This window comes from Moschus berezovskii, chromosome 6 (assembly GCF_049115385.1).
Source record: "Moschus berezovskii isolate FMDL1 chromosome 6, NW_MosBer_1.0, whole genome shotgun sequence".
Classification (NCBI taxonomy): domain Eukaryota; kingdom Metazoa; phylum Chordata; class Mammalia; order Artiodactyla; family Moschidae; genus Moschus; species Moschus berezovskii.
The window spans coordinates 40837196-40864801 of NC_142465.1; the positions used below are offsets into that span (position 1 = coordinate 40837196).

Consider the following 27606-nt stretch of genomic DNA (forward strand, 5'->3'; position numbering starts at 1 on the left):
GCTAAAGCTGAAACTGCAATACTTTGGCCACCTCATGCAACAAGTTGACTCACTGGAAAAGACTCTGATGCTGGGAGTGATTGGGGGCGGGAGAAGGGGACAACAGAGAATGAGATGGCTGGATGGCATCACCGACTCAATGGACATGAGTTTGAGTAACTCCAGGAGTTGGTGATGGACAGGGAGGCCTGGCGTGCTGTGATTCATGGGGTCGCAAAGAGTCGGACACGACTGAGCGACTGAACTGAACTGAACTGAAATGTCTTTTAGGAGGAGAGGCTTCAGGTTAGCTAGTCTGCCACCTTGTAAAAAGGAAGTTGTTTATAAAACGTCTAGACGTAAAACTCCGCCCAGGCTGAGAGCCTTCTCTGCAGCAGAATCCTCACCTACAACCTCACACATTAATGTAAGATGCATTTCATTTCATCTTGGTGACTTAAAAAATAAAGAGGTTACGACAGCAGCACTTTGGTGGCAGGAGATATGCAGTGGTGGAAGCAGAATCAAAGATGACAGGAACAGGGATCGTCTGAACCTGGGTCCCTTTAGCCCATCTCTAATTCTCCTCTTACCCCCTTCATCTCATTGCCTCTCAGCTTAGCTCCCCACAGGCAGCTGAAGCCATGAGTGAGTACATACCTCAGGGAATTCAGTGCAATGAGAACTCCAGGAGCAGGCAACTTGACTCTTATCAAGAAAGCTGTGGCTCAGACTATTGAGGTTCTGATCAGATAGATCTAAGGATTTTGTTCTTGGTAACAAGGGATCAAGGGACTCTGGTTCAGCCTAAATTTACAATCAATTCTAAAATTGGGGTGGGGGTGGAGGAAAAGAGCAAATCATTCTAGGGAAACATCTTTTTTTCCCTGTCTTAAATCCTAAACTCACTCTTTGTAGGCCTAAGAGATTCTGTTCTAGAAAGGAACTGTATCAACAAAAGTTTAGCCATCATAGAAAAATCCTTGAAGTCCTCTTTGGAATGGCTGTAGACCAATATTCCTAGAAATATCTAAAGACCAGGACACATAGGAATCCTCAATACAAATCAGACACAGGGTAAAGAATCCTGAATTCCTCTCTATCACCACCAATCCTCTGGTAGAAAATCTGTCAGTCATGATATCTGTGAGCCTGATATCCTTCCTGTACCCTCTGGCTCCATCTTTCCCTGCCTTAAACAGGAAAAGCAATGCCTCAGATAACACGAAGCATCTACTCCAAAGGCACAGTGGTATCCACCTGCTCTGAGAACTGATTTTCCTTAAGGTTTGCAGTCCTACATTAAAGTGCTCACTAGTTCAAATGACATGTGTCAAAATAATTAATAATTAATAAGGCATCTTTTATAAATGGAGATTTAATTTTTTAATCTGCAGAACTAATCCATTTTTCCTTTGGTTGGATTTCTTTTTCAGTGGTACCACTAAAAATGTCCTCTCAAGAAAAGATCCTTTTCAACAAAGATGCAGCCTATTGGTGAGTTCAAGAATTACAGAAGAATATGAAATACTATATTTAGTCTGAGAATAAAGACAATCGTCTTCCATTTTAGTTTAGATACACATAAAAAATTCCAAACTATTCTCTTCCTGCACATACCTACTACTTCTTTCAATTCTCAAATTCAGCTTGAATGATAAAAATACAAAGAAAGGTTCCATATGGTATTGGAACAACAGCATCAACCATCCTTCAAATGTGTGCTAACCTTAGGGCAGGCTGTATTACTAGAATTCACTAGTTAATGGCTCAACAACTTCTCTATTATTGTTTGAGTGATGAAACCTCTCCGGTCCTCAGTTTCTTGATCTGTAAAATGGAGATAATAAAAATACCTATTTCAGAGGGGCCTTGTGAAGTCTGAAACAATTCAGGTCTGTTACTGAGTGGTCAATTCTTGCTAGCTCTCACTAAAATTAGCTTTATCATTAGCTATTGAGTGCTTTACAATGTGCCAGGGAATCTGTATTGCTGCATTTGTTACTTTTAAATCTGCTTCTTCCTTTAGAATAAGCACTTCTAGTTATCACAGACCTCAATTAGTTCCATTAAAAAAAAAAAGAGTAGAATCAAATGAAAAGTCAACTTCTAAGCAAAGGATGTACTTTATATACAAATGGTATGTAAAATTTTATTTCCAGCAACTGCTTAGAAAGAGTAAGTTTTACATGGAACCCCTCCACTTCTGGTCCCAGGGGTAAGAATGCACAATTCTCCTGAGACTTTTTTTTTTTAAAAACTTATTTTGTATTGGGGTATAGCCAATTAACTAACAGTATTGTGATAGTTTTAGGAGAACAGTGAAGAGACTGTTCAGAGACTTTCAACTATGTCAGGTAATTCCAAGAACACCATTACCCGTTTCATTACACAGGTACTGCTCTAAGGCTGAGGCTTATTCTGACTAGCCATGGGTTAGAATTTTCAATTCCACTATTTAAAAATAGACCCAGTATGAATGGCATCATTTGAAGCCCAAGAAATAACTAACAGACGATGGTTTTAATAGCTTCCTAAAGCCTGAATGTTTGATCTATTAAACAATCACATTCTTGAATTTACCACTTGTGAGTATGGATTAAAGTATAAATCTTGTGAAATACCTGCTTTTCCTTGACTATTCATCTCCTTTAATGATGGGGGGGAAACTAATGAAGTTTTAATTGAGCTATCCCTCTCAGCATTGAGCAGTGGTGGCTAAAATCTATACATAACATCAAAACAATTGCACTATAGAACTGGTCGACAGAAGTGCTTTTACTACATTTAGAAGAAAAGCTTATTAGCTGGCTTTCCAATCTTTTGGGGAGAATAGATCAAAACTTTCCTTAGGAACTGTTTCAGTGCACAACAAATATCTAAGGTGGTTTCTTACTGTCACTAATCTAATTCTTAACGCTGTAAATTAAGCCATTCTCCTTGTATTGTGCCCTTAAAACTTAAAGAGAGCAAACCAATAACTGGAGAAGTTTACAAAAATCTACAATCTACTTATTAGCACATCTTCATGCCATGGTGATTTGCTTAGTGATTTGATAAGTATAGATTACAACCCTCGACTTAATTCAGGGTGGCCCACTTTTAAAATGGCCCATTTAAAACAAAGGTCTCTCTGTTGGAACTGCCAGAGAGTTTTAAAAAAATGCCACCAGTATAAAAACTTTTTTTTTAGCCATGCATTGTAGAGCAGTGAAATTGTAAACGTGGAGACCTTCATCTCAGCACAGTTCCACTGATTGTGTGAACGTAAACAAGTCAAGATTTCCTGATTCTCATACTCTGTTACTATATTAAGACTACTGCCTACTCTCAAACTACCCCAAGAGAAGACCTAAAGAATAAGGAACACAATATAAGTACTATAAAATGCTATAAGCTTCTTGGAGAAAAGACTCTAAATGCCTTATGTAAGAAAAATGCACAAATATCTTTTCAGTTCAGTTCAGTCGCTCAGTCGTGTCCAACTCTCCGCGACCCCATGAATCACAGCACGCCAGGCCTCCCTGTCCATCACCTAGAATATTTGCAATGAAGACTCAGGCTACCCACAAACTAAAAAATTATTGAATTCTTGAAATGAAATGAAAGTCACTCAGTCGTGTCCGACTCTTTGTGACTCCATGGATAGTCCATGGAATTCTTCAGGCCAGAATACTGGAGTGGGTAGCCTTTCCCTTCTCCAGGGGATCTTCCCAACCCAGGAATCGAACCCAGGTCTCCCTCATTGCAGGCAGATTCTTTACCAGCTGAGCCACAAGGGAAGCCCTATTGAATTCTTACGAGTTTCAAATATAACACTCACCACAGGAGAAAGGGGAAAGGTAACCTACCCCATTGTCCCATCCATTAGAAGAATCGTGTTGTATATGTGAGAAAAGATGAAGAGAAAGAGAATTGTGCTGAAGAACATTGTCATCCACGATCCATGATCCTCACGAAACATTTTTAACCGGAGCAACTGACCTGTAATATAATTATTATTGGAAGTCAGTGTATATTGCAACTCAAAATACATACAGCATTGTTTTATTTTAGTCAATTTCTCATATCTCACTAATATTCTGAAGTCTTTGCCCCTAGCACTTGTCTTACAGGAGAAACTACTACCTAAGGTCCTTATTGCTCTTTTGTAAATAAATGATGAAGTCCAAGACAATCTCCACCTCATCATCCTAGAGCAAATACTAGCATGAAAATCTAGTGTACAGAGAGCACTCATCATGCTGGCATGAAAATAAGATTAATTAGAACACTTACCTTATATTTTTTACTTCAGAAACATGTTTTTGGTTCATTTACTGAAACTACTTAATTAAGGCAAATGGTAAAGATGTTGCATAAATTCTTAATTCCCTTTTGTTCCCACAGGCCCAGTCCCAGTACTGGTCAGATGACAGGCAAACTTCACTTATGATAAAGTACATGAAAACATGAACAGTAAAAATGAAGTCTCTATCATAAGAGACAGAAGGCTTATTAGCCTTACTCATAGCTAAAATATCCATTCCATATACAGGCCGATGCACAAGTGTGTGGGGTGTTTTGCGTCTGGGAGCATGAACACATGTTATGGAGTCAGTGTGGTTCCCAGCAAAACATGCTTTCTAATCATGCCCAATATTCATTTACAAAAATAATTACCAAAAATGGAGAGAATGGTCTATTAATCTATGGCAAAGGAGGCAAGAACACAAAATGGAGAAAAGACAGTCTCTTCAATAAGTGGTGCTTGGTAAACTGGATAGCTACACATAAAAGAATGAAATCAGAACACTCCCTAACACCATACACAAAAATAAACTCAAAATGGATTAAAGATCAATATGTAGAGCTGGAAACGATAAAACTCCTACAGGAAAGCACAGGCAGAATACTGTTGACTAAAATTGTAGCAATTTTGGATCTGTCTCTTAAAGTGAAGGAAATAAAAACAAAAATAAAAAAATGGGACCTAAATAAAGTTAAAAGCTTTTGCACAGAGAAAAGGTGGTGGTGGTGCAGTCACTATGTCGTGTCCGACTCTTGTGACCCCGTAGCCTGTTAGGCTCCTATGTCCCTGGGATTTTGCAGGCAAGAATACTGGAGTGGGTTGCTGTTTCCTCCTTCAGGGGATCTTCCAGACCCAGGGATCGCATCCAGATCTCCTGCATTACAGAGGGAATCTTAAATGACCGAGCCAAAGGTAACCATCAACAAAACAAAGTGACAACTTGGGAGAAAACATTTGCAAATGATATGACTGACAATGAGTTAATATCCAAAATACATAAACAACTCAAACAAGTGGACATCAAAAAATAAATAAATAACCTGATTAAAAAACAGGCAGAAGATCTAAATAGATATTTTTCCACAGAAGGCATGCAGATAGCCAACAGACACATGAAAAAATGCTCAGTATCACTTATCATCAGGGAAATGCAAGTCAAAACTAAAATGAGATACCATCTCACATCTATCACAATGGCTATTATTAAAAAAGAAGACAAATTAGAAATGTTGGCAGGGATGTGGAGAAAAGGGAACCCCTTTACACTACTGGTGGGAATGTAAACTGGTACAGCCACTATGGAAAACAGTATGGAGGTTTCTCAAAAAACTAAAAATAGAACTACCATTTGACTCAGCAATTCCACTCCTGGCATATAACCAAATGAGCCCAAAAACACTAATTCAAAAACATACTGAATCCCAATGTTCATAGTAACATTATTTGCAATTGTTACGATATGGAAACAACCTAAGTGTCCATCAACATATGAATACACACACATACATGCATACACACAAAGGAATAAGGCCATAATGAAGAATGAAATTCTGCCATTTGCAATAACATGGACGAACTTGGAGGGTATTATGCTAAATAAAAGTCAGACCAAAAGATAAATACTGTTTGATGTCAGTTATATGTAGAGTCTAAAAAATAAAACAACCGAGTAAACATAATAACAATGAAAAAAGCAGACCCACAGATAGAACAAACTAGTAGTTACCAGTGAGGAGAAGGAAGGGGAAGGGCAGTAAGGAATTAAGAGGTAAAAACTATTATGTATAAAATAAGCTACAGGATATACTGCACAACACAGGGAATATACCCAACATTTTATAACATCCATAAGTGGAGTATAACCTTTAAACACTGTGAAACACTACATTTTATACCTATAACATATAATACTCTACATGAACCATACTTCAATAAAAAAAGAAAAAAACATGTTAAGATGCAAATACTTCAAGGAAGAATGTAATAAGATGAATACTAAAGTAAAAATTACTGATATCATAAATAGGCCAGACAAATATTTTGATTTATGATAAAGAGAACTGAGAGCATAGTATCCTGAAAGGTGAGGAAGATTAAAAAAAAAAAAAAAAAACCAAAATTAAGAAAAAATAAACACAGGCCATCCTGGTTTCTCCTAAGAGAAAGTTTATCCAAATAATGAGAAAGGAGACGATGCACATATAGGAACTACAATTAAAATAGGGTAGGTTTGAAATCTTACAATAAAATTTCTCATGAGAGAAAATATTTCTTTCTGATGATATGTCAAAGCTATGGGGAAAATATGTATATTTCCATCTGGAAAATATCTCTCTAGGGACAGACAGTAGCTCTCACATAGGCTTCTGAGCATAGAAAGAAACCATCTTTTAAGATTTAACTAATTTTCCTTATCCCTTTCTTTTATTAAAATAGCACTCTAGATTTCATTTGGAAACCAGGCTTACAGAAACATTACCCCAGCTAAAACTTTAAATGGAGCAAATACAGGAGATTTGGTTACCTCATCTGGTTTCTTGATCTGTACAAGAGAAACAAAGGACAAATCTGAAAGTCAGAGGTAAAGTGAATTATAACTGAGAGAAGAATGTGGAAAATGTTCTACTGGAGCAAAGGATACTGATGCTGCAAATTATAGCCTTTCACAATCTGTGATAATTGAATCAATAATTATAGAAATCCAGGGAATTGCAAGTCTCCACACAACACCTTGTCAGGAATATTATAAATAGATATTAAACAGAGAATACTTAAGAATGAAAAATCCATGCCACAAATATCTTAAAGCAAACTGCAAAGAATATCATTCATTCTTTGAACAAATATTGAATGTGTGTTTCTTACATGCCAGCTGTGGATCAAGGTGCTAGAGGTACAGCTGTGAGCAAGGCAGGAAGATGTTCGAAGTCAGCCATCATTTGAGTAGTTAATGAAAATGTGATCTTATTTTAGACTGATGGACTCAGTGTTCCCTTTGCTGCAAGTCCTTCAGCCTTGATCTATTTATTCAATTCAGCAGTTGATATGTTGAAGAACTGCTAAGACCAGAAATTAGAGTTCTTTGAAATTAAAATGTGAATTTCTTTCTTAACATATGCAGATGTCAAAAATTTCACCAATGGATATACTTTAAAAGTCAAATAATAATGCTGGTGACTCAAGAGTGCTTTGCAAATAAAACACAGTGGCTTAACTGTACATGACGACTGAAATAATAAAGAGTTAGTAAAATGAGAGATGTGACAGGATCATTTACGCTGTCATTGCCGAACTCATTGCCTGGCACTAATTTCAGTCATTAGAGCCATTATAAAAAAATAGCAGGTTAACACGGCTTGCAATTCACTTGAAATACACAATAAAAGAGCTTCAATATATTAAGGCCAGAACCAGAGTGACCCAAATGTTGAGTTAAATCATATTTAAAAAAAAATTTCCCGCAACCTACTTCATCTCACACGCTAGTAAAGTCATGCTCAAAATTCTCCAAGCCAGCCTTCAGCAATATGTGAACTCCCAGATGTTCAAGCAGGTTTTAGAAAAGGCAGAGGCACCAGAGATCAAATTGCCAACATCCGCTGGATCATGGAGAAAGCAAGAGAGTTCCAGAAAAACATCTATTTCTGCTTTATTGACTACGCCAAAGCCTTTGACTGTGTGGATCACAATAAACTGTGACAATTCTGAAAGAGATGGGAATACCAGACCACCTGACCTGCCTCTTGAGAAACCTGTATGCAGGTCAGGAAGCAACAGTCAGAACTGTACATGGAACAACAGACTGGTTCCAAATAGGAAAAGGAGTGCGTCAAGGCTGTATATTGTCACCTTGCTTATTTAACTTCTATGCAGAGTACATCATGAGGAACGCTGGGCTGGAAGAAGCACAAGCTGGAATCAAGATTGCTGGGAGAAATATCAATAACCTCAGATATGCAGATGACACTACCCTTATGGCAGAAAGTGAAGAGAAAACCTCTTGTTGAAAGTGAAAGAGGAGAGTGAAAAGGTTGGCTTGAAGCTCAACATTCAGAAAACAAAGATCATGGCATCTGGTCCCATCACTTCATGGCAAATAGATGGAAAAACAGTGGAAACAGTGTCACACTTTATATTTTTGGGCTCCAAAATCACTGCAGATGCTGATTGCAGCCATGAAATTAAAAGACACTTACTCCTTGCAAGGAAAGTTATGACCAACCTTGATAATATATTGAAAAGCAGAGACATTACTTTGCCAACAAAGGTCTGTCTAGTCAAGGCTATGGTTTTTCCCGTGGTCATGTATGGATGTGAGAATTGGACTGTGAAGAAAGCTGATCGCCGAAGAATTGATGCTTTTGAAGTGAGGTGCTGGAGAAGACTCTTCAGAGTCCCTTGGACCGCCAGGAGATCCAACCAGTCCATTCTAAGGGAGATCAATCCTGGGTGTTCATTGGAAGGACTGATGCTGAAGCTGCAATACTTTGGCCACCTCATGCGACGCGTTGACTCACTGGAAAAGACTCTGATGCTGGGAAGGGTTGGGGACGGGAGGAGAAGGGGACGACCGAGAGTGAGATGGCTGGATGGCATCACCGACTCTGTGGACATGAGTTTGAGTGAACTCCAGGATTTGGTGATGGATAGGGAGGCCTGGCGTGCTGTGATTCATGGGGTCGCAGAGAGTCTGACACGACTGAGCAACTGAAATGAACTGAACTGAACTGAACTTCAAGGTTAACTCATTGAGTGACCATATTAATGCTAGAAATATGCATATACAGACTGTCATCAGCTGACTCCCCATCAATTTAATCAAACCAGGAACCTCAGAGTTACCTAAGGATGTCACATGAAAGTAAACTATCTCCACCCTGTGGTGTGACCACACACACATTTGGTTTCCCTGGGATAGCAGTGGCGTGTGACTGTTGTCCTGGCATAATTATTGAGTGTCCCCTTCCTTTCTGAAGTGTATTGGTTTGCACAATAAGTTATATGCCACTTTTCTTATAGGTTAAAGAATTCAGAATTTTTTAACACTCTTCTTTAGAGGAGATTCAGGGAGATACTTGAATCTTTTATTCAGTCAACTGAAAAAAGACATCACTAAAAAAGATACATCACTGACAAGGTGATAATGACTTTTATTTTAATCATATGTATATTTGTAAATTTTAGTGTATGTTTATGTTACTAATAAAATGTGTCTTGGACTGTATGGGCCATCACCTTTGATATGGTCAAGGTAATTGGAAAACAAATCTTAAAATTATCGGCAGCATTAAAATGGTACACAAGCCTAAGCGTTAGAAGAGAGGGTTGGAGGGCACAGTGATTAACTGTTACAAATGTTGGTTTTGTAAGCCTAGAATCTCAGAATGTTTCCTGGAGATACAGTAGGTTTAGAACCGCTAAGAATCATAAGATTCTAACAAGGATAATGACCTAAAAGCTAATTTTAAAATATATGATGAGCTCACATGAATTGTGGAAGATGGAAATAGATAGGTCTAAGAGAATTAGTGCTGCGATTCATGGGGTTGCAAAGAGTCGGACACGACTGAGCGACTGAACTGAACTGAAGAGAATTAGGGAGAAACTACCTTGTTTCTTGGCTTTTTTGCTGCTGTGTTCTCATCAGCAAAAGAATAAAAAGGAACCTTTGCTCTTTACCTCACAGCCAAACTTTTATGCTAAGTTCTGGGTCCCTTTTCTTTACAAGCAGTTTTTAGCAGGAGACCTTGAACAAAAAAATAAACTAAACAACCTCAGAGGAGAAAGACTAGAAGCATTTGTGCTTCCAGTTAAGAGATGGGGGTACTCCTGGGAAGTTGTTGAAGCAAGGTTAAGTAGAGGGCTTCCAGATTCAGAGAGGATACAAAGATTCTGGTCTCCAAAGTGGCAAAACCTCACTTGGGTTTGAGTCCATGGATGATGGTGAAGGCCAAAGTATCAAGGGTCATGGCCTTGTAATTCAAGTAAAGAGACCGAGCTGGCCTCAAGGGAAGAGCAACCAGCAGAGCAGTCACCCACTTTCATTAGGAACACAGCAACCTGGGTAGGATTCCAGCACTCTATTGGTGGAGGTCATCAAGAGGACATGACAGCTGGCTGACCCAGGAACAGAACCCAGGCAATGAGAGGTTCCTTACTCCATTCCTGGGCTTGGGATATACACTGCCCACTGTTTCCCTGTGCTTGTATGCTAAGTCGCTTCAGTCATGTCCAGCTCTTTGCAACCCCAAACTGTAACCCGTCAGGCTCCTCTGTCCATGGGATTCTCCAGGTAGGAATATCAGAGTGTGTTGCCATTTCCTCCTCCAAAGGGTCTTCACAACCCAGGGATCAAACCTGCATCTCCTTCGGCTCCTGCATTGCAAGCAGACTCGCTACTCTTGAGCCACTGGGGAAGCCCACACTGTTCCCCTAATGGAAACCATTTCCAAGAATGCAGTCTTAAGAGAGAAATGTGTTTTTGAGACCATCAGGATGGAATATATGACTGAACCCATTGAAGATGTCTGTATAAACCTCTGATTCTGATGTGTAGATGCAGAGATCTATTGTCTTGCGACCACTCAAGACAAGCCTCACACATAAGTTCCTTTGCTTGCTAAGCCTACCAGTCTGGAGGAGTCTGCTTCATGCTTTGGTCTGTTCCTTCCCTCCTTGTACAGGGCCAGTTTCAGATTTCATGAGGAAGTTCCTGAGGTTGCAAACCTAAAACTCTTAGTTGGCATCATTGTGCCAAAGACCATCACCGAAGCAGCAATAGGAGAGGGGAAGAACAGGTTAATGCAGACTCAAAGATTTATTTCCAGGAGTCAGTAAGCCTTGAGACTGCTTTAAATTTTAGAGATAAAAAAGATGCTCTAAAAATTACCAATTTTGTACTCTCTGTTCACCTCAATAAGTGCGAAGTCTGAGTAAGATATTTAATTTAGAGGAGAAAATGTGGCATTATGCATACTACCCTGACCAGGAAATATGAAAGGAGGCACTTTCCTCAAGAAGATGCCAAACTGAAGCTAACACTACTATTCATTAAGTCTTCTGCTCCAAAATCTCCTATATACAATGTGTCAATTACATACATAATGTATATGTGCAACTACTTAATGTATACAGATATATATAAATATAATTTGCAGTTATTTAAAGGAATATATTTAATTTGCTACAGTTAAAACTCAGTCAAAGTCAGCACAGCAGGCATCCTACATACCAATAAGAATATTTTATGTTGCCAATAACAAAAACAATTGTTCCAAACCCTTGCTTTTTATCACTACAGAATACTTGGGCTTCTGATGTACTCCAAAAATGGTGTTACAAAACATATGTTAAATAGATATCATTCTAAAATTTAAATAAATAAAACAAAAAACTAATATCAGCTTAAATTATAATAAGTTGATCTTTATGGCTTCTCATATTTTCTGAAGAAAGATATTTTTCCCTGAACAAAAAATAACTTTTTCCTTACTATAAATGTTTAGAAAATAATGTAGATTTAGCTTAACTAAACAATAATATGACTTCAAGAAAGGCTCGATCCAGCACTCAAATAATATGGACCAAGGCTTGATTTATCTCTGTTTCCCAGCTCTTTCTTCAGGGTGGGGTCCCATCTTAACCAGCTCCTTCAACACATTTGCACATAATTTTTGTAATCTTAAAATGACTGTAGCAATCTTGAGAAATGTGCCTTAATTTTTGTCTAGGGAGAAATGATTTGTAGGAACATTTCTTAAGAAAGTCATAAGATTAACTCTACCTGGGCATGTTTGGATCCTGAACCAATCACCACAGCCAGAATTATGAAAAGCAATGATTAGCTAAGCCTATGTCATATGCTTCACTCCTAGAGGCAGACAAAATTAGTTCCCTAGCATTACACTGATCCACAAATGCAAGGCAAGTATTGCAAACAAGTTGAAAAAGGTGGAGCCCTACGATGAAAAGTCCCTGTGTCCTTGAATCACTGCTTCGGACAAAAGTATCTGCCATGTTTTGGGCTTTATATGAGTGAGAAATTCAAGTGAGATATAGTCATTCTATATTTTGTAGGATTTTATTACTGCAGCTAGTGTTGTCTTACCAGATACAAGATGACCAGTGAATCAAAGGCTCTGAGAAGGTAAGAAAGAATGGGATTTATAATGGTCCAAATTGTGGAATCTTTATTTCTTATCTTTCTTTATGTCCCCAGTATTCAGCAGAAGACATGGTAAAATATTTTTATTGGATGAAATACTGATGGGCAGATTCTAGAAGGAAAATTAAGACCTGCCCTCAAGTCCTCCAAAAAATTCTACAAGTAAAATACGCAGGGAAACACATCTTGGTGATGATGTAGTCATCGCTCAGATAACTCAACCTCAGAATACCTAATGCCCAAGACTGTGCAGCTTACTGTCCGCAGTGCACGCAACACACTGCGTATAAGCTGCAATACAGTGAGGACCATGCTCATCTTCCTCACCGGTGTCTCCATGGCACTGACACACAGCACGTTTTAAATAATAAATATTTGTCCAATAGATCAAAAAAGAAGGGACACACATACAAATGAGCAAACAACATTCCACTCTACAACTAAAATCCCGCTGTCATTGTAAATCTGTTGTCTACCACACCCACCTTTTGAGCCCTGTGGAGCCCTGCAGTTCTTTGGGCTTCACCTCCTCCCCATTTTCTCCCCATCAATTAACCATGCCCTGAGATCCGTTTGCTCCTATTCGGCACTAAACTCCTGTTTCCTTATGAAACTTTCTTTTCCCCAGCACCCTTGTTTTGTGTGCACCCTAGATTTATTTTATATTTGCTCAACAAAACCCCAACTCTGACTCAGAGCTACAGTTTGCTTTCTCCAATTTCAGTAAACTTCTGTGGGAAAAGCTACACAAATGGGTTGATGCACTGCTACATAATCAAGATCCCAACTTCTGCTGTTACCACAGCACTGCGTTAACACATCCATTTTAAATTACACCTCAAAGCTTCTACTAAGTTTTTTTCACTCTCAGAATGTGGCCTTAGTCTCAACCTCAAGAAAATATCGCTACCACTAAATATGACTTCCTTCAACTTTCTCCCCACTCACATCCATCCATCCACTTATCTACTTTCTCTGCTATTTCTACTGTCTTCTTTTGTTTTTCTCTGTGCTCTTCCTGCAAAAACATCACATGTGCTTTTAAAACCACAGCCTCCCCTGTTTTGGTGCCTTGCCTCATCAACCATCTTTTCTCTCCTTCTTGTGTCCAATCTCTCTCTCTCTCTCTGGGTTCTCTTCCCTCTGCCTCTTAACCTTCTTAAGCCCATCCTAAAAACAGTGCTTTCTTGGCCTCATGTCCTTGAACTACCATCCATTCAATTTCCCTTCTCATCCAGACTTCAAGACAGTAATCTTCATCAGTCCCCCTCATGAGGGGGACATACAATGCAAGCACTATTGAAATTGTTCTGGCAAATGTTAATGGTCCCCACCATTGCCAAATATAGTAGAAATATACTGGCCTTTAACTTACAGGCTGCATCTGACACAGCAGTTATCCATTCTGTCCTTTTTGATACTCTACTTCTTTGGTTTCCCTAACATCAAATATTCCTTGCACTCTTTCTACTTTCTTGTTTTTTCTCATCAATTTGTGGGGCATCTCTTCCACTTGTCACATAAACAACAATGTTCCCCATGGTCTGTCCTCAGTCTTTCTCTTTGTCATATCCCTGCAGAGTCTCATTCACTCTGTGGGTTTTATATCCAGTGTCTCCAGCATAGACTTTTCCTCCTGAGCTTCAGACTGGAAAAACAACTTACCCGCTGTATTCCTGGATGTCCTACTGTCAATTCAAACTCAGTAGACAAGAAAGAATCCAGGATGCCATGGTGGGCCAGTGGCTAAGAATCTGCCTGCCGATGCAGGGGACATGGTTTCAATCCCCAGTCTGGAAAGATTTCACATGCCACAAGGCAACTAAACCCATGCACCACACTACTGAGCCCCCATGCACAAATATTGAGCCCATTCACCACCACCACTGAAGCTCACTCACTCATCTCGAGCCTGTGCTCTGCAATAAGAGAAGCCAGTGAAATTGGAAAGCTTGTGCACCACAAGGAAGAGTAGCCCCCGCTTGCTGCCACTAGAGAAAGTCTGAGCACAGCAACAAAGATCCAACATGGACAAAAATTAATAAATAAGTTAATTAAAAAATAAAAGAATTCAAAATTTCCACCTCTTGTCCCAACACACAGTTTACCTATGACTCCAATCTGATCTTTCCCATCCCTAAATCCATCCCTACTTCTGACTTCCTCATTTTATCATTTTCAAAATGACAAGGTTAGATTCAGTCTTGATTCCTGATTCCTGCACGCCTTCCATTTCAATCAACAGTCTTATTATTTTAGAAGCATCCATGCATGCTCTCCTCCCATAATTTGTTGCAGTGGGACCGTGGCAAAAATATGACTGATCTTCCTTACTCCAGCCTCTTTTCCCATCTCAATCCACCCACAGTAGAGCGAACTAAAATATAACTATGGTCATGCTACCCCTTCACTTTAAATCTTTCAGTGATCACTCCTCACCTAAAGAGTAAAATTCAAGTTCCTTACCATGGTATAGAAGACATTGCTTGACTTGACCCAGGCCCATTTCTCCTCTCTCACCAGCTTTCCCTCTAGTTCCAGCAACACTAAACAGACATCGGTTTCCTGTGTTCATGCTGAACACTCTGTCAAACATTTCATATACTGGAGTAATAGCCAGAAGAGCTTACAGGATTGATTCTCACAGGCGGTAATAATTTTCCTCCAGTGAAGACAAGGTGATATGGGCACTAGTCAAGCACTAGTGTAAAGGGTTGGGTTACATGACTTTTATCTCGAGGATTATTTTGTTAATGAGAGATTAGTACAAAGTCTGCTAACTCAAAAGTCTTTAGGTTAAAAAAAGGAATTAGTCTTACTTGTTAAGAGAAAAAGTATTACTTCTTATATTTTATCTATCATTGCATGCCTCTCTAATACATAAAATGAACCCAAAGTAAGACACTGATAAGATTCTTTAACATTAATATTTAACATTTTAAATACTAGCATACTTGACAATATGTTCTATTTCTTAGGTCTAGAAAAGGAGAAAGTATAAAATGAAATTGGATCAGAGCACTTAAAATTAATTGAACTTCACTTCTGACAAGACTAAAATAAGTATATGAAGAATTCATGACTGGTTTGTATAAATGTATAGTTTATAAGAAAATGATATTTTAAAATTTAGCAATTTTAAAATGCTAACAGAATAAAAATAACAACAATTAAGAGAATTAGTCCATGAATAGGACCCCAACAAAGAAAATTATATAACAAAACACACCAGAATATCATTAGGGATGAAGGTTATTCTAGTTAGACAAACACAATTTTATATAATAAGTATAAAATGATGAAACTTTTCTACCCTAAGGACACCATTTCATTAATATTCAGATCAAATCTTCTTACTTGAGTGTAATAAGAGAATTTAAAAACATTGAACAGATGTCTATCATTCCTTATTAGAAGCAGGTGTTCACACAGAAAATATTTGTGATTCATTGAGTTTGACAGAAAATCAAATATGGTGAGTTGAAATATAATTGCGTGTGAAACTAAAAATCATAATATGCATTATAAGTATAACCTGCTTATTATAATATGCATTATAATGTACATTTCAAAAGGTTCTAGAAGGAAAGGAGAATCAGACCACGTCCTCGGCCATCTCCCAGAGTTTGCTCAAATTCACGTGCATTGAATCGGTGATGCTACCTAACCATCTCTTCCTCTGCTTACTCCCTCTCCTCTTTCCTTCAATCCTTCCCAACATCAGAGCCTTTTCCAATGAATCAGCTCTTCACATCAGGTGCGAAGCATTGGAGCTTCAGCTTTCGCTTCAGTCCCTCCAATGAATATTCAGGGCTGATTTCCTTTTGGAATGACAATATCATCACTATTATTAAATTTTTTGCATCATCATTATTATATGGATACCAGTTTGAAAAAAAATAACATTTATACTTTTAAACTACGTTTTAATTTATTGTTGGGCATTCTATTGATCCAACTGAAAAAGAAAGGTTAAAATGTCAAGACTAATCCCTTGAAGGCTGATCCATTTTTCAAGCAATCCTGATCAGTACGAGGCTCAGACATTGGCTCCCTGATCATAGGTGGTGATGGGACAGAAGGGACTGGCCCTCCCACAACCATACATATTGGGAAGGTTGGGAAGCCGAAATAAAGCCAGGAGCCAAAATTCTGCCATATCCCCCAAGTTTCCTATTATCTGTATCCATGTATACATGAATTCATCACAACAAACTGTGGAAAATTCTTAAAGAGATGGGCATACCAGACCAACTGACCTGCCTCTTGAGAAACCTATATGCAGGTCAAGAAGGAACAGTTAGAACTTGACATCGAATAAATGACTGGTTCCAAATCAGGAAAGGAGTACGTCAAGGCTGCATATTGTCACCCTGCTTATTTAACTTATATGCAGAGTACATCATGGGAATGCTGGACTGGATGAAGCACAAGCTGGAATCAAGATTGCCAGGAGAAATATCAACAATCTCAGATATGCAGATAACACCACCCTTATGGCAGAAAGCAAAGAAGAACTAAAGAGCCTCTTGATGAAAGTGAAAGAGGAGAGTGAAAAAGTTGGCTTAAAATTCAGCATTCAGAAAACTAAGATCATGGCATCCAGTCCCATCACTTCATGGGAAACAGTGGAAACAGTGATAAACTTTATTTTGAGGGGGCTCCAAAATCACTGCAGATGGTGACTGCAGCCATGAAATTAAAAGATTCTTGCTCCTTGGAAGAAAAGTTATGACCAACCTAGACAACATATTAAAAAGTAGAGGCATTACTTTGTCTCCAAAGGTCCGTCTAGTCAAAGCTATGGTTTTTCCAGTAGTCATGTATGGATGTGAGAATTGGACTATAAAGAAAGCTGAGCACCAAAGAATTGATGCTTTTGAACTGTGTTGGAGAAGACTCTTGAGAGTCCCTTAGACTGCAAGGAGCTCCAACCAGACCACCCTAAAGGAAATCAGTCCTGAATATTCATTGGAAGGACTGATGCCAAAGCTTACCTCCAATACTTTGGCCTCCTGATGCAAAGAACTGACTCATTGGAAAAGACCCTAATGCTGGGGAAGATTGAAGGCAGGAGGAGAAGGGACAAAAGAGGATGAGACGGTTGGATGGCATCACTGACTCAATGGACATGAGTTTGAGTATGCTCTGGGAGTTGGTGATGGACAGGGAAGCGTGGCACGCTGCAGTCCATTGGGTCTCAAAGAGTCAGACATGACATGAGTGACTGAACTGAACTGAACTAATACATGACTTCTGCCTTCTATTCTGAAATTGGTTTTCATTCACAGCTTTCCTCTTTCATTCACAAGTCCTCTAATTCGTTGAGACTGGCTCCTTGTATTTGCAAACTTATTATTTTTCTACCCATTCCACTTAGAGATTAGCTAAATAACGGTGTTAAAAATTTATTAACAGGTTCTAAATTCCAGATATAAGAAGCTTGGAAGTAGCCACTTAAGCAAAAAGCTGAACAGATTGAAAACTCAATAACTTTTCTAAGACCTGTAACACAGGTGAGGTCAAACCATTATAGAGGCAGACAGGTGAGTACAAAGAGTCACAGCTGATTACAGCAAAAACTTATTTAAAAAAACACACAAAAAACTGCCTTGGAAACCAGGCAGTGCTGGCACAGGAAAACCTGACCTGTAATTAATGCTGCAGGCTTAGTGTGTACAAGTGCTGTGCTGTGCTGTGCTAAGTTGCTTCAGTTGTATCTGATTCTTTGTGACACAATGTATCATAGCCCACCAGGCTCCTCTGTCCATGAGATTTTCCAGGCAAGAATACTCCGTGTGTGCAAGACTGAAAGTTAAAAACTCCAGACACCTAGCATGGCAGGGGTAGGAGGGAGGCTCATTTTTAAAATGCTCCAGAACACTCTATTCTTCTTAACAAGGACTGCCCTCAGGAGAAGCTGCTTCACCACACCTAACGTGCTGAATTTCAATCAGAATCTAAGTCATCTGGAGGAAAGGAAATGCTCAACTCCAGGCCTCTCAAGCTCTCCTCTCCCACCTTAGGAAACCGTGGGATAACTAAGAAGCACATGGAGGTTCAGTCCAGGGGCATAGACTCACTAAAAACTGAGACCTAACTACAGAACTATAAAATGCCTCCTTTCCTCCACATCTTATTGCCATACTACCAAAGGCCTATGTATACCTGGTACATCATGTCCAGCTATTTAAAAAAATAAGATTACAAGGCATACTCAAAGACAAAAACAGATTTTGATGTTCATGTTAGTAGTTCATATGGAAAATTCTTCATTTTTTGGTAATATTTTTTCACAATAAAAATATTTGCTTTACACATTTGTTGAGCACCTACTATGTGTCTGATTATATTATGTACTATAAATGTAATGTAATATAAACATAATTGTGAAAACACAACAAACATACATTTTCATGTATTGCAAAGGGACCAGGAAGGAAGAAGTATAGTAAGCTAAAATTTAAAGGTACTAGTGAGCACATTTAAAATCTGGTGTTCCTTTAGGGCCATGGCCCATAAGAGAGCTAAGAAAATGAAGTTAAGCCTGGAGATACTACATATTAGGAACTGAACTTGCATCTCTACAGTAAATCAGGATCCTCCAAAGAGTCTACAGTTGTCCTAAAAGAATAGTGTCTCCTGGACTCCAAACTTGGCAAATCCAAATGTATTCTAGAGGACAACAAGCCTAATTTAAATCCTCAGAATTCCCATAGATCATATTATTAAAATACAAGTTCAGAGTTAATATTCACCAAATACAAAAAGAAATGTTACCATGCATGAGTTGACAGAAACAGAAAATAGAATATTTAGACCACACAAGGACTTCAGATTTTGGAATTACCAAACATAAAGTATTTAAAATTGGCTGTCTCAACACCTGCTAGAATTCCTCTACATTCTTTAACATGTGAATTACAGTAATACTTTTTAATACCTTTGTTGACTAATTATGTCGACAGTGTCAATTCTGGCTTTGTTCTATTAATTCATTTTTCTTCTCATCATGGGTCATATATTCATGCATCTTTGCATGCCTGATAATTTTTTTTTACTGAAATCCAGACATTATGAGTTTTCAAGTGCTAGATATGTTTGTATTCTTATTAAGTACTTTTGGGGTTTGTCCTGAGATGTATTTAAGTCCTGGAAATCATTTGATCCTATTGAGCCTAGTTTTTTGGCTTTGTTAGGTAGGATCAAAGAAGCCTTTAAACTAGGGCTAACTTTGTCCACTATCACCCCTCCACTCTACCTGATGCACCATAAATTCCAAGACTCCGCCTCTCTGACTTGTGGGGACACAAACTATTCTTGGCCCTGTATGAAAGCCAAGGATTTTACCCCTGATCCTTTTGAGTGGTTCCTTCCCTACCCTGAGTGGTTTCCTCACAGGTATGTGCTCATTGTGACTCAATCGAAGACTTAGGAGAGATCTGCAAAATCTCTGACATTATTTCTCTGTGCTCCTCTCTTCTTGCTGTCTTTTCCTCTTGAGAGATTTTCTGATTTTCAGGGACCATACGGAATACTGTGGCTTATAATCTGAGGCAATCACTGGGTGAGTCAGAAATTGAAATTTTGGCTACCAATACTACTAGAACACAAGGGACCAACTACAAGAAAAAGGAAAACTCAGAAAGTAAGCCCCAAATTCTAGCACAGTTTCCAGTACAGCATTTGCTGACACCTAAACATCTCTTTCTGTTTTACTGACTATGCCAAAGCCTTTGACTGTGTGGATCACAACAAACTGTGGAAAATTCTGAAAGAGATGGGAATACCAGACCACCTGACCTGCCTCTTGAAAAACCTGTATGCAGGTCAGGAAGCAACAGTTAGAACTGGACGTGGAACAGACTTGTTCCAAATAGGAAAAGGAGTACGCCAAGGCTGTATATTGTCACCATGCTTATTTAACTTATTTGCAGAGTACATCATGAGAAACACGGCTGGAAGAAGCACAAGCTGGAATCAAGATTGCTGGGAGAAACATCAATAATCTCAGATATGCAGATGACACCACCCTTATGGCAGAAAGCGAACAGGAACTAAAAAGCCTCTTGATGAAAGTGAAAGAGGAGAGTGAAAAAGTTGGCTTGAAGCTCAACATTCAGAAAACAAAGATCATGGCATCTGGTCCCATCACTTCATGGAAAATAGATGGGGAAACAGTGGAAACAGTGTCAGACTTCATTTTGGGGGGCTCCAAAATCACTGCGGATGCTGATTGCAGCCATGAAATTAGAAGACACTTACTCCTTGGAAGGAAAGTTATGACCAACATAGATAGCATATTAAAAAGCAGAGACATTATTTTGCCAACAAAGGCCCATCTAGTCAGGGATATGGTTTTTCCAGTGGTCATGTATGGATGTGAGAGTTGGACTGTGAAGAAAGCTGATCGCCGAAGAATTGATGCTTTTGAACTGTGGTGTTGGAGAAGACTATTGAGAGTCCCTTGGAGTGCAAAGCAAGCCAACCAGTCCATTCTAAAGGAGATCAGTCCTGGGTGTTCCCTGGAGGGACTGATGCTAAAGCTGAAACTCCAATACTTTGGCCACCTCATGCGAATAGTTGACTCACTGGAAAAGACCCTGATGCTGGGAGGGATTGGGGGCGGGAGGAGAAGGGGACAACAGAGAATGAGATGGCTGGATGGCATCACCGACTCAATGGACATGAGTTTGAGTAAACTCTGGGAGTTGGTGATGAACAGGGAGGCCTGGTGTGCTGTGATTCATGGGGTAGCAAAGAGTCGGACACGACTGAGCTACTGAACTGAAGTGAACTGAACTGAAACTATTTAGATGAGAGGAATCAACTACAAATGGGCACTTGCCATGGGCACTTGCCATCTACCTCTACAAGGATTAAATCATGTGTGCTGCAGCTTCGGATTTTCAACACCCCTTGAAAGGAGTTTAGAGTTGAGACAGAGATGAGGCATTCTGTGCTCAGAGAAAAACTGGCAAGACAGGCCTTCAGATAGATAGACATTTTCAGGAGTTGATTTTATGAGCCCAATACTTGTATTTCCTCATCTACAAAAGCTCTAAAATCCTTCATGGTGACAACTGTTCCTCATGACCAGCAAAAGTTTCACAGGACTAGTAGAGAACTTCAGGAAAAATAAATGCTTGATTGCATGTGTTTCCCCTTCACCAAAATCACATATCTACTGTCCTCCCCCCACACCCATTGGGATGGTTTCTCAGCCCTATCTGAGGTGCTGCCTCCCGGACTGCAGTCCTCATTTTGCCCCAAATAAAACTTAGCTCTCAACTTTCACACTGTGCATTTTTTTAAGTTGACAGAGGTAAGACCAAGTGTAGAATAACTGATACAAGAAAATCCCTAAATACAGGTTCTAGTAGTCTCATAATGCTGATGAAACAAAAGCTGGAATTCAGGATACACCAAATCAGAATACACCAGGAACTCGAGTGCAGTCCAGGATATCAGATGTGGTACGTAAAGGGCTATAACACAAGACGACAAACCAGAAACAGACCAGTCCAGAGTCTAAAACTCATTTTCTATCTTCATTCAAGAAAAAATTAAATCTTCCCTAGCAGGATTATATCTTCATGAATCTATATAATTCTTCACATATTACCTTTGACATTCAATTTTTAAAGAAAATAGGTACACAGGAAAATAGGATGAGGAAAATTACTTAAAACCCAATAGGAAAAGACAGATAAAGTGGTTAATGATGCACATAGAAATCAAAATAACTATAATTAATATGCTCAAGAAAACAGATTAAAGAGTATGAATTTTATCAAAGAGCTGGCATCTATTTTTGAAATCAATTAGAAAGTCAAAAACTAAAATTAATGACTAAAATTAAAAGCCAATATATCAATTAAACAGCAGGCACATATGGACACATTACATAATCCCATTTATATAAATTTCTAGAAAATGCAAACTAGGCAGAAGAGTAGTTGCTTGAGGTTTGCAGGGATCAGAAAAAGTACAAAAGCTCATGAAGAAACATTTATCTTGACTGTGGTGACAGTTCCACAGATGTATACATATGTCAAAACTTACCAAACTGTACACTTACACATATGTACTTTATTGTATGCTAATTATACCTTGATAATATTATTTTAAAGTAAAACAACAAGGGACTTCCTTGAAGGTTCATTGGTTTAGAATCCATGCTTCCACTGCAGGGGGCACAGGTTCGGTCCCTAGTTGGGGAACTAAGATCCCAAATGCCATGCGGTGCGGCCAAAACAAATAAACTAATTAAATAAAACAACAATAATATTATCCTTTAGGTTTAACACACATGTGGAACTTATGACAAAAATATGTCTAAAGGCAGAGGGGATAAATGGAGTTAAAAGCTATAAAGTTCTTGTAAAGTGTTGACAATATTAATCAAAGGTAGACTCCAATAAGTCAATTATGTAGTTACACTGTAGGGTGATCACTAAAAGAATAAAACATGTATAATAAACAAAGAAATAGAATGAGAAGAAATAAAATACAAAAAGTATTTTATTTATTTAAAGGAAAGCAAAGAGGAAGGAAAAAGAACTTAGAAAAATATTAGATAAAAAGCTAGCTTGTAGCAAAATCATAGATTTAAACATGCATATATTGGTAATTACATGAGGGAAAATGCACTAAAATTGTAACTAAAAGACAACTATCATAAGAATTTAAAAACTAGAGGAAAAATAAAACTTGAGAGCATTTATCTTCTGCTGCTGCTGCTGTTAAGTCACTTCAGTCGTGTCCAACTCTGTGCGATCCCATAGACAGCAGCCCACCAGGCTCCCCCGTCCCTGGGATTCTCCAGGCAAGAACGTTGGAGTGGGTTGCCATTTCCTTCTCCAATGCATAAAAGTGAAAGTGAAGTCGCTCAGTCGTGTCCGACTCTTCGCGACCGCATGGACTGCAGCCTACCAGGCTCCTCCGGCCATGAAATTTTCCAGGCAAGAGTACTGGAGTGGGGTGCCATTGCCTTCTCCGCAGAAAGTTACTTATTATCCATCAAATCAGAGTGAAAAGGAGACAACTACATGCTTCTATGACCAAGTACAGTGATAGCAAAGGAGGAAGTCCCCCAGTGGGGGCTTGAGTTTATCTTCTACAGAACTTCAAAAAATTTCTAAAGGTTGCACTTCAAGGAAAATGAACCTGACTCTGGGAATGACTTCATTTCTAGAGAAAGAAATATCTGAGACAAGAAAAAGTGGTGAGTAAAGAAACTGACCAACATATATCAAATCTAAACAATGTTTGTATAAAATAATGAAAATATTAATGCCTACTTTGTGGAGTTAAAAAAAGAACTAGAATACTCAACAATAATCCCATATAAGAAGCTGTTGATTTTAGTTAAAACATTCTAATAATTTTTATCATTTGGGAAGTGTTTAAAACATTGATTAGCTGTAGAGTTGCTAGGTTTTTAAATTTTACTTGAAATAGTGATATTTCAAGGGTAGACACTAAAAGAGTAGGTATTGAAAGTATAATTTATAAACCAAAGGAGGAGTAGAAGAGGGATAGAAAAGTGAAAGAAACAGAAAAACAGACAAAATGTGTTTATCCTCCCTGCCCAAAAAAACATAAAAAGAAGGAAAAGTTACATAATAGGAAAAACACAAAAAAGTGGGAGAATCAGATCACAATATAAAAGAAATATATTGATCATATATAGTATAACAATTGTTAGAATATAGAAAACTGACAGAGAAACGAAATCAAAGATGAATGCTTGCAAGAGAGACATAGAATATAGAAAGGTTGAAAGCAATAGGTGTAAAATTGTATATCAGACAAAACTAACCAGAAGAAAGCTAGAATGGGTATGAATTCTAGATGAATAGATTTTAAGTGAAAAAATATTAGGACTAAAGAGGATAATTACATAGTGACAAACATTAAATTCTCCAGGTAAATAAAATAATCTTCAAGCCGGCACAGTACATCATGTAAGATAAATTTAAAATATATAAAACAAAATCTAATAGAACTAGACAGAAATTAAGAAACCTACTACACAGTGTGAGATTTGAACATCCCTCTCTTATTTATTGATAGGTCTTGTAGACAACAAACTTTAACAAACAAACAGAATATTTGAATAATAAAATTAAAACTTGACTTATAGACATATTGAACTCTGCATATTGCATTTAGAGAATGCATACTCTTCTAACATACACTGAAAACTTTACAAATTGATCATATATTATGTTACAAAAGAAATCTTATCAAAATTAAAAGATTAGATATCACACAGACCACAGTTCCAAACACAATATAATTAATTAGCAATCAATAAAAAAGTTAATCATTTTTATATCTCACGGTCCAGAAAATTTTTTTAAAAATTTCAAAATAATTCACTCATAAAACAAAAATTCTAATCAAAGTGGAGAAATATTTAGAATTGAACAATTTTTTCAACAGAATTTACTTGTACATTTTCTATTTTCTATAATATTTGAAGACATAGGATAGCTTTGAATAAGCTTTCTACAATACTGTGTTTTAAGCTTATCCAGTAAACTGAAACGTGGTACAACTTTTATACAACTTAGGAATTAAAAAAAAAAAAAGTCTCCACAAGAGAAAACAACTCAGCAGCCCTGGTATTAAAACATTTTCCCAGAAAAAAAACAGATAAACAATTGCATCAAAAGGCAGTTTTCAAATATTTAAATTACATTAGTACTCCTTTCCAAAAAATTCCATATCAAATACGTAGAATACCAAAAAAAGCATTACAAAATGGGAAATTTAGTCACCAACTGCTTACATTACAAAAGAAGGTCTGAACCCACCTAGACAGCATATTAAAAAGCAGAGACATTACTTTGCCAACAAAGGTCCGTCTAGTCAAGGCTATGGTTTTTCCAGTTGTCACGTATGGATGTGAGAGTTGGACTGTGAAGAAAGCTGAGCACCGAAGAATTGATGCTTTTGAACTGTGGTATTGGAGAAGACTCTTGAGAGTCCCTTGGACCGCAAAGAGGTCCATCCTAAAGGAGATTAGTCCTGAGTGATCAATGGAAGAACTGATATTGAAGCTGAAACTCCAATACTTTGGCCACCTGATGTGAAGAACTGACTCATTTGAAAAAACCCTGATGCTGGGAAAGATTGAGGGCAGGAGGAGAAGGGGAAGACAGAGGATGAGATGGTTGGATGGCATCACCAACTCAATGGACGTGAGTTTGGGTAAACTCTGGGAATTGGTGATGGACAGGGAGGCCTGGTATGCTGCAGTTCATGGGGTCACAAAGAGTCAGACACGACCGAGCAACTCAACTGAACTAAACTGAGGCCTGAACATCTATAAACTAAATATTCAGCTTAAGGAAAAGAGAATATACCTGGAAGGTGATATTAAAGACAAGAACAAATAACAATTAAATTGAAGGTAAAAATAAAATACAAAGAATCTACAAAGCCAAAAATGTTGACATTTTATAAAACAGACAACACTCTTACCAGATTAATGAATAAAAAAAGGGAGATGGCTGAAAAAAGTACTGAAATGAAAAAGGTACATAGTCACAAACACCAAAAAAATGGGATACAAAATGAACAAACTTTTTGAAAAATATTTAATGTGCCAAAATTTATTAAGGAAGCATAAAACTTGAATTATTCTAAAACCATGAAAAAAATTCTTCAGTAGTTCAAATATCTTTCTATAAAGAGAATGTCACATCCAGACAGTTTGATAAGGAACTCTTTTAAACATTCAAGTAACAATTAATCTCAATCTTTCAAAAACTCTTTCCTCTAGGACTTTATAGTTCATTAAAATATCTATTTAAAAGAGTAAATATTGACTAAGATGGCTAATGTTAATTTAAACTGGAAATTCAGATGTTGTTATTTTTTTCTCAGACATATTCCATAGCTTATGAAAAAAATTTCTCAGAACTTAAGCACTGAAGTTCCTGAAATCCTATAGGTTACAAGCTTGGTACAAACATCCAGTTGGAAGAGGGGAAAAGAGGGCTGAATCTATAGTTACACAGCACTTTACATAAAATGCAGAAAAAATCAATTATCCATATTTGGGAGGGATATGCCAGGGTGCTTTTTCCTGAGTTTAGGTAAGAGTTTCATGCTGCCCATTTTAAATTGAAATATATAGTATCAAAGATACCTTGACAGGTGTTTGCAATGAATAATTCCAAGACATACAAAACCAAATCTCATTTTTCTCAACATGTATTTAATGAGCACAAAGATCAACAAGGGCTTCCCAGGTGGTGCTAGTGGTGAAGAACCCATCTGCTAAGGCAGGAGATAGAAGAGATGAGAGTTCGATCCCTGGGTCAGGAAGATCCCCTGGAGGAGGGCACAGCAACCCACTGCAGTATTTCTGTCTGGAGAATCCCCATGGACAGAAGAGACTGACAGGCTAAAGTCTGTAAGGTTGCAAAGAGTCGGACGTGACTGAAGCAACTTAGCACAGCATAGCACATAGGTTAACAATCTTCTAATTTCAGTATTTTTTCCACAAATATTATTTATGCAGCTCCTAAAAGTACTGGGGATATATTTGTTTAACATACACTATGTTGTGCAGATTGTGGCAAGTGACTAGTATGAGCCTAAAGCTGGGATTCAGAAAGGTCTGATAAATGGCAAAATACAATAATGTAAAGTAATTAGCCTCCAATCAAAATAAATAAATTTTAATTAATTAATTACTTTTTTAAAATGAAAAAGAAATGGGCAAGACAAAACTGCTTCTGAAGCATCATGGTACACATTACCATGAAGCTCAGTCCATGAATCCAAGTATGACCCCTGTGAGACACAGAAGCATCATGCTCTTCAGGTACTTAGGAATAAAATAATATGCAATTCAGAGATGCAAATAGAAACATTTTTTTCCATTCTTTGGTGGAAATTGGTACAAATCTAAAAGAGGAAGGATTTCATGGAGTTCATCTTTATTTCAGTAGTTTGAGAGATTATAGTTTTGGGAGCACTAGGAAACCAGAGGCTAGGCAAGGATTTCAAACTGAGTAGGTTAAAACATGAAGCCATAGCAATGGAAGCACCAGCCTCTACCAGTCTCAACCCCACCCCACCTCCAGGCAGTGGACATCAACTGAAGGCACTAAAACAGAATATAGGTTCATCAGCCTATATGATATGCCCC

At 38.0% G+C, this 27606-nt stretch overlaps 1 protein-coding gene across 3 annotated transcripts in view; it reads right to left on the reverse strand.

Moving 5' to 3' along the window:
- TMEM117 (transmembrane protein 117) overlaps window positions 1-27606 on the reverse strand; it is a 660208-nt gene that overhangs the window by 545180 nt on the left and 87422 nt on the right. For 2 of the 3 annotated variants that reach the window (XM_055394056.2, XM_055394055.2), the window contains one exon: window positions 3831-3963. The exons of the other annotated variant lie outside the window; for it this stretch is intronic. In XM_055394056.2, the coding sequence (XP_055250031.1) occupies window positions 3831-3943 (113 nt within the window). In that variant the 5' untranslated portion in view covers window positions 3944-3963. The remainder of the gene's footprint in view (window positions 1-3830; window positions 3964-27606) is intronic. 3 annotated transcript variants of the gene reach the window in all.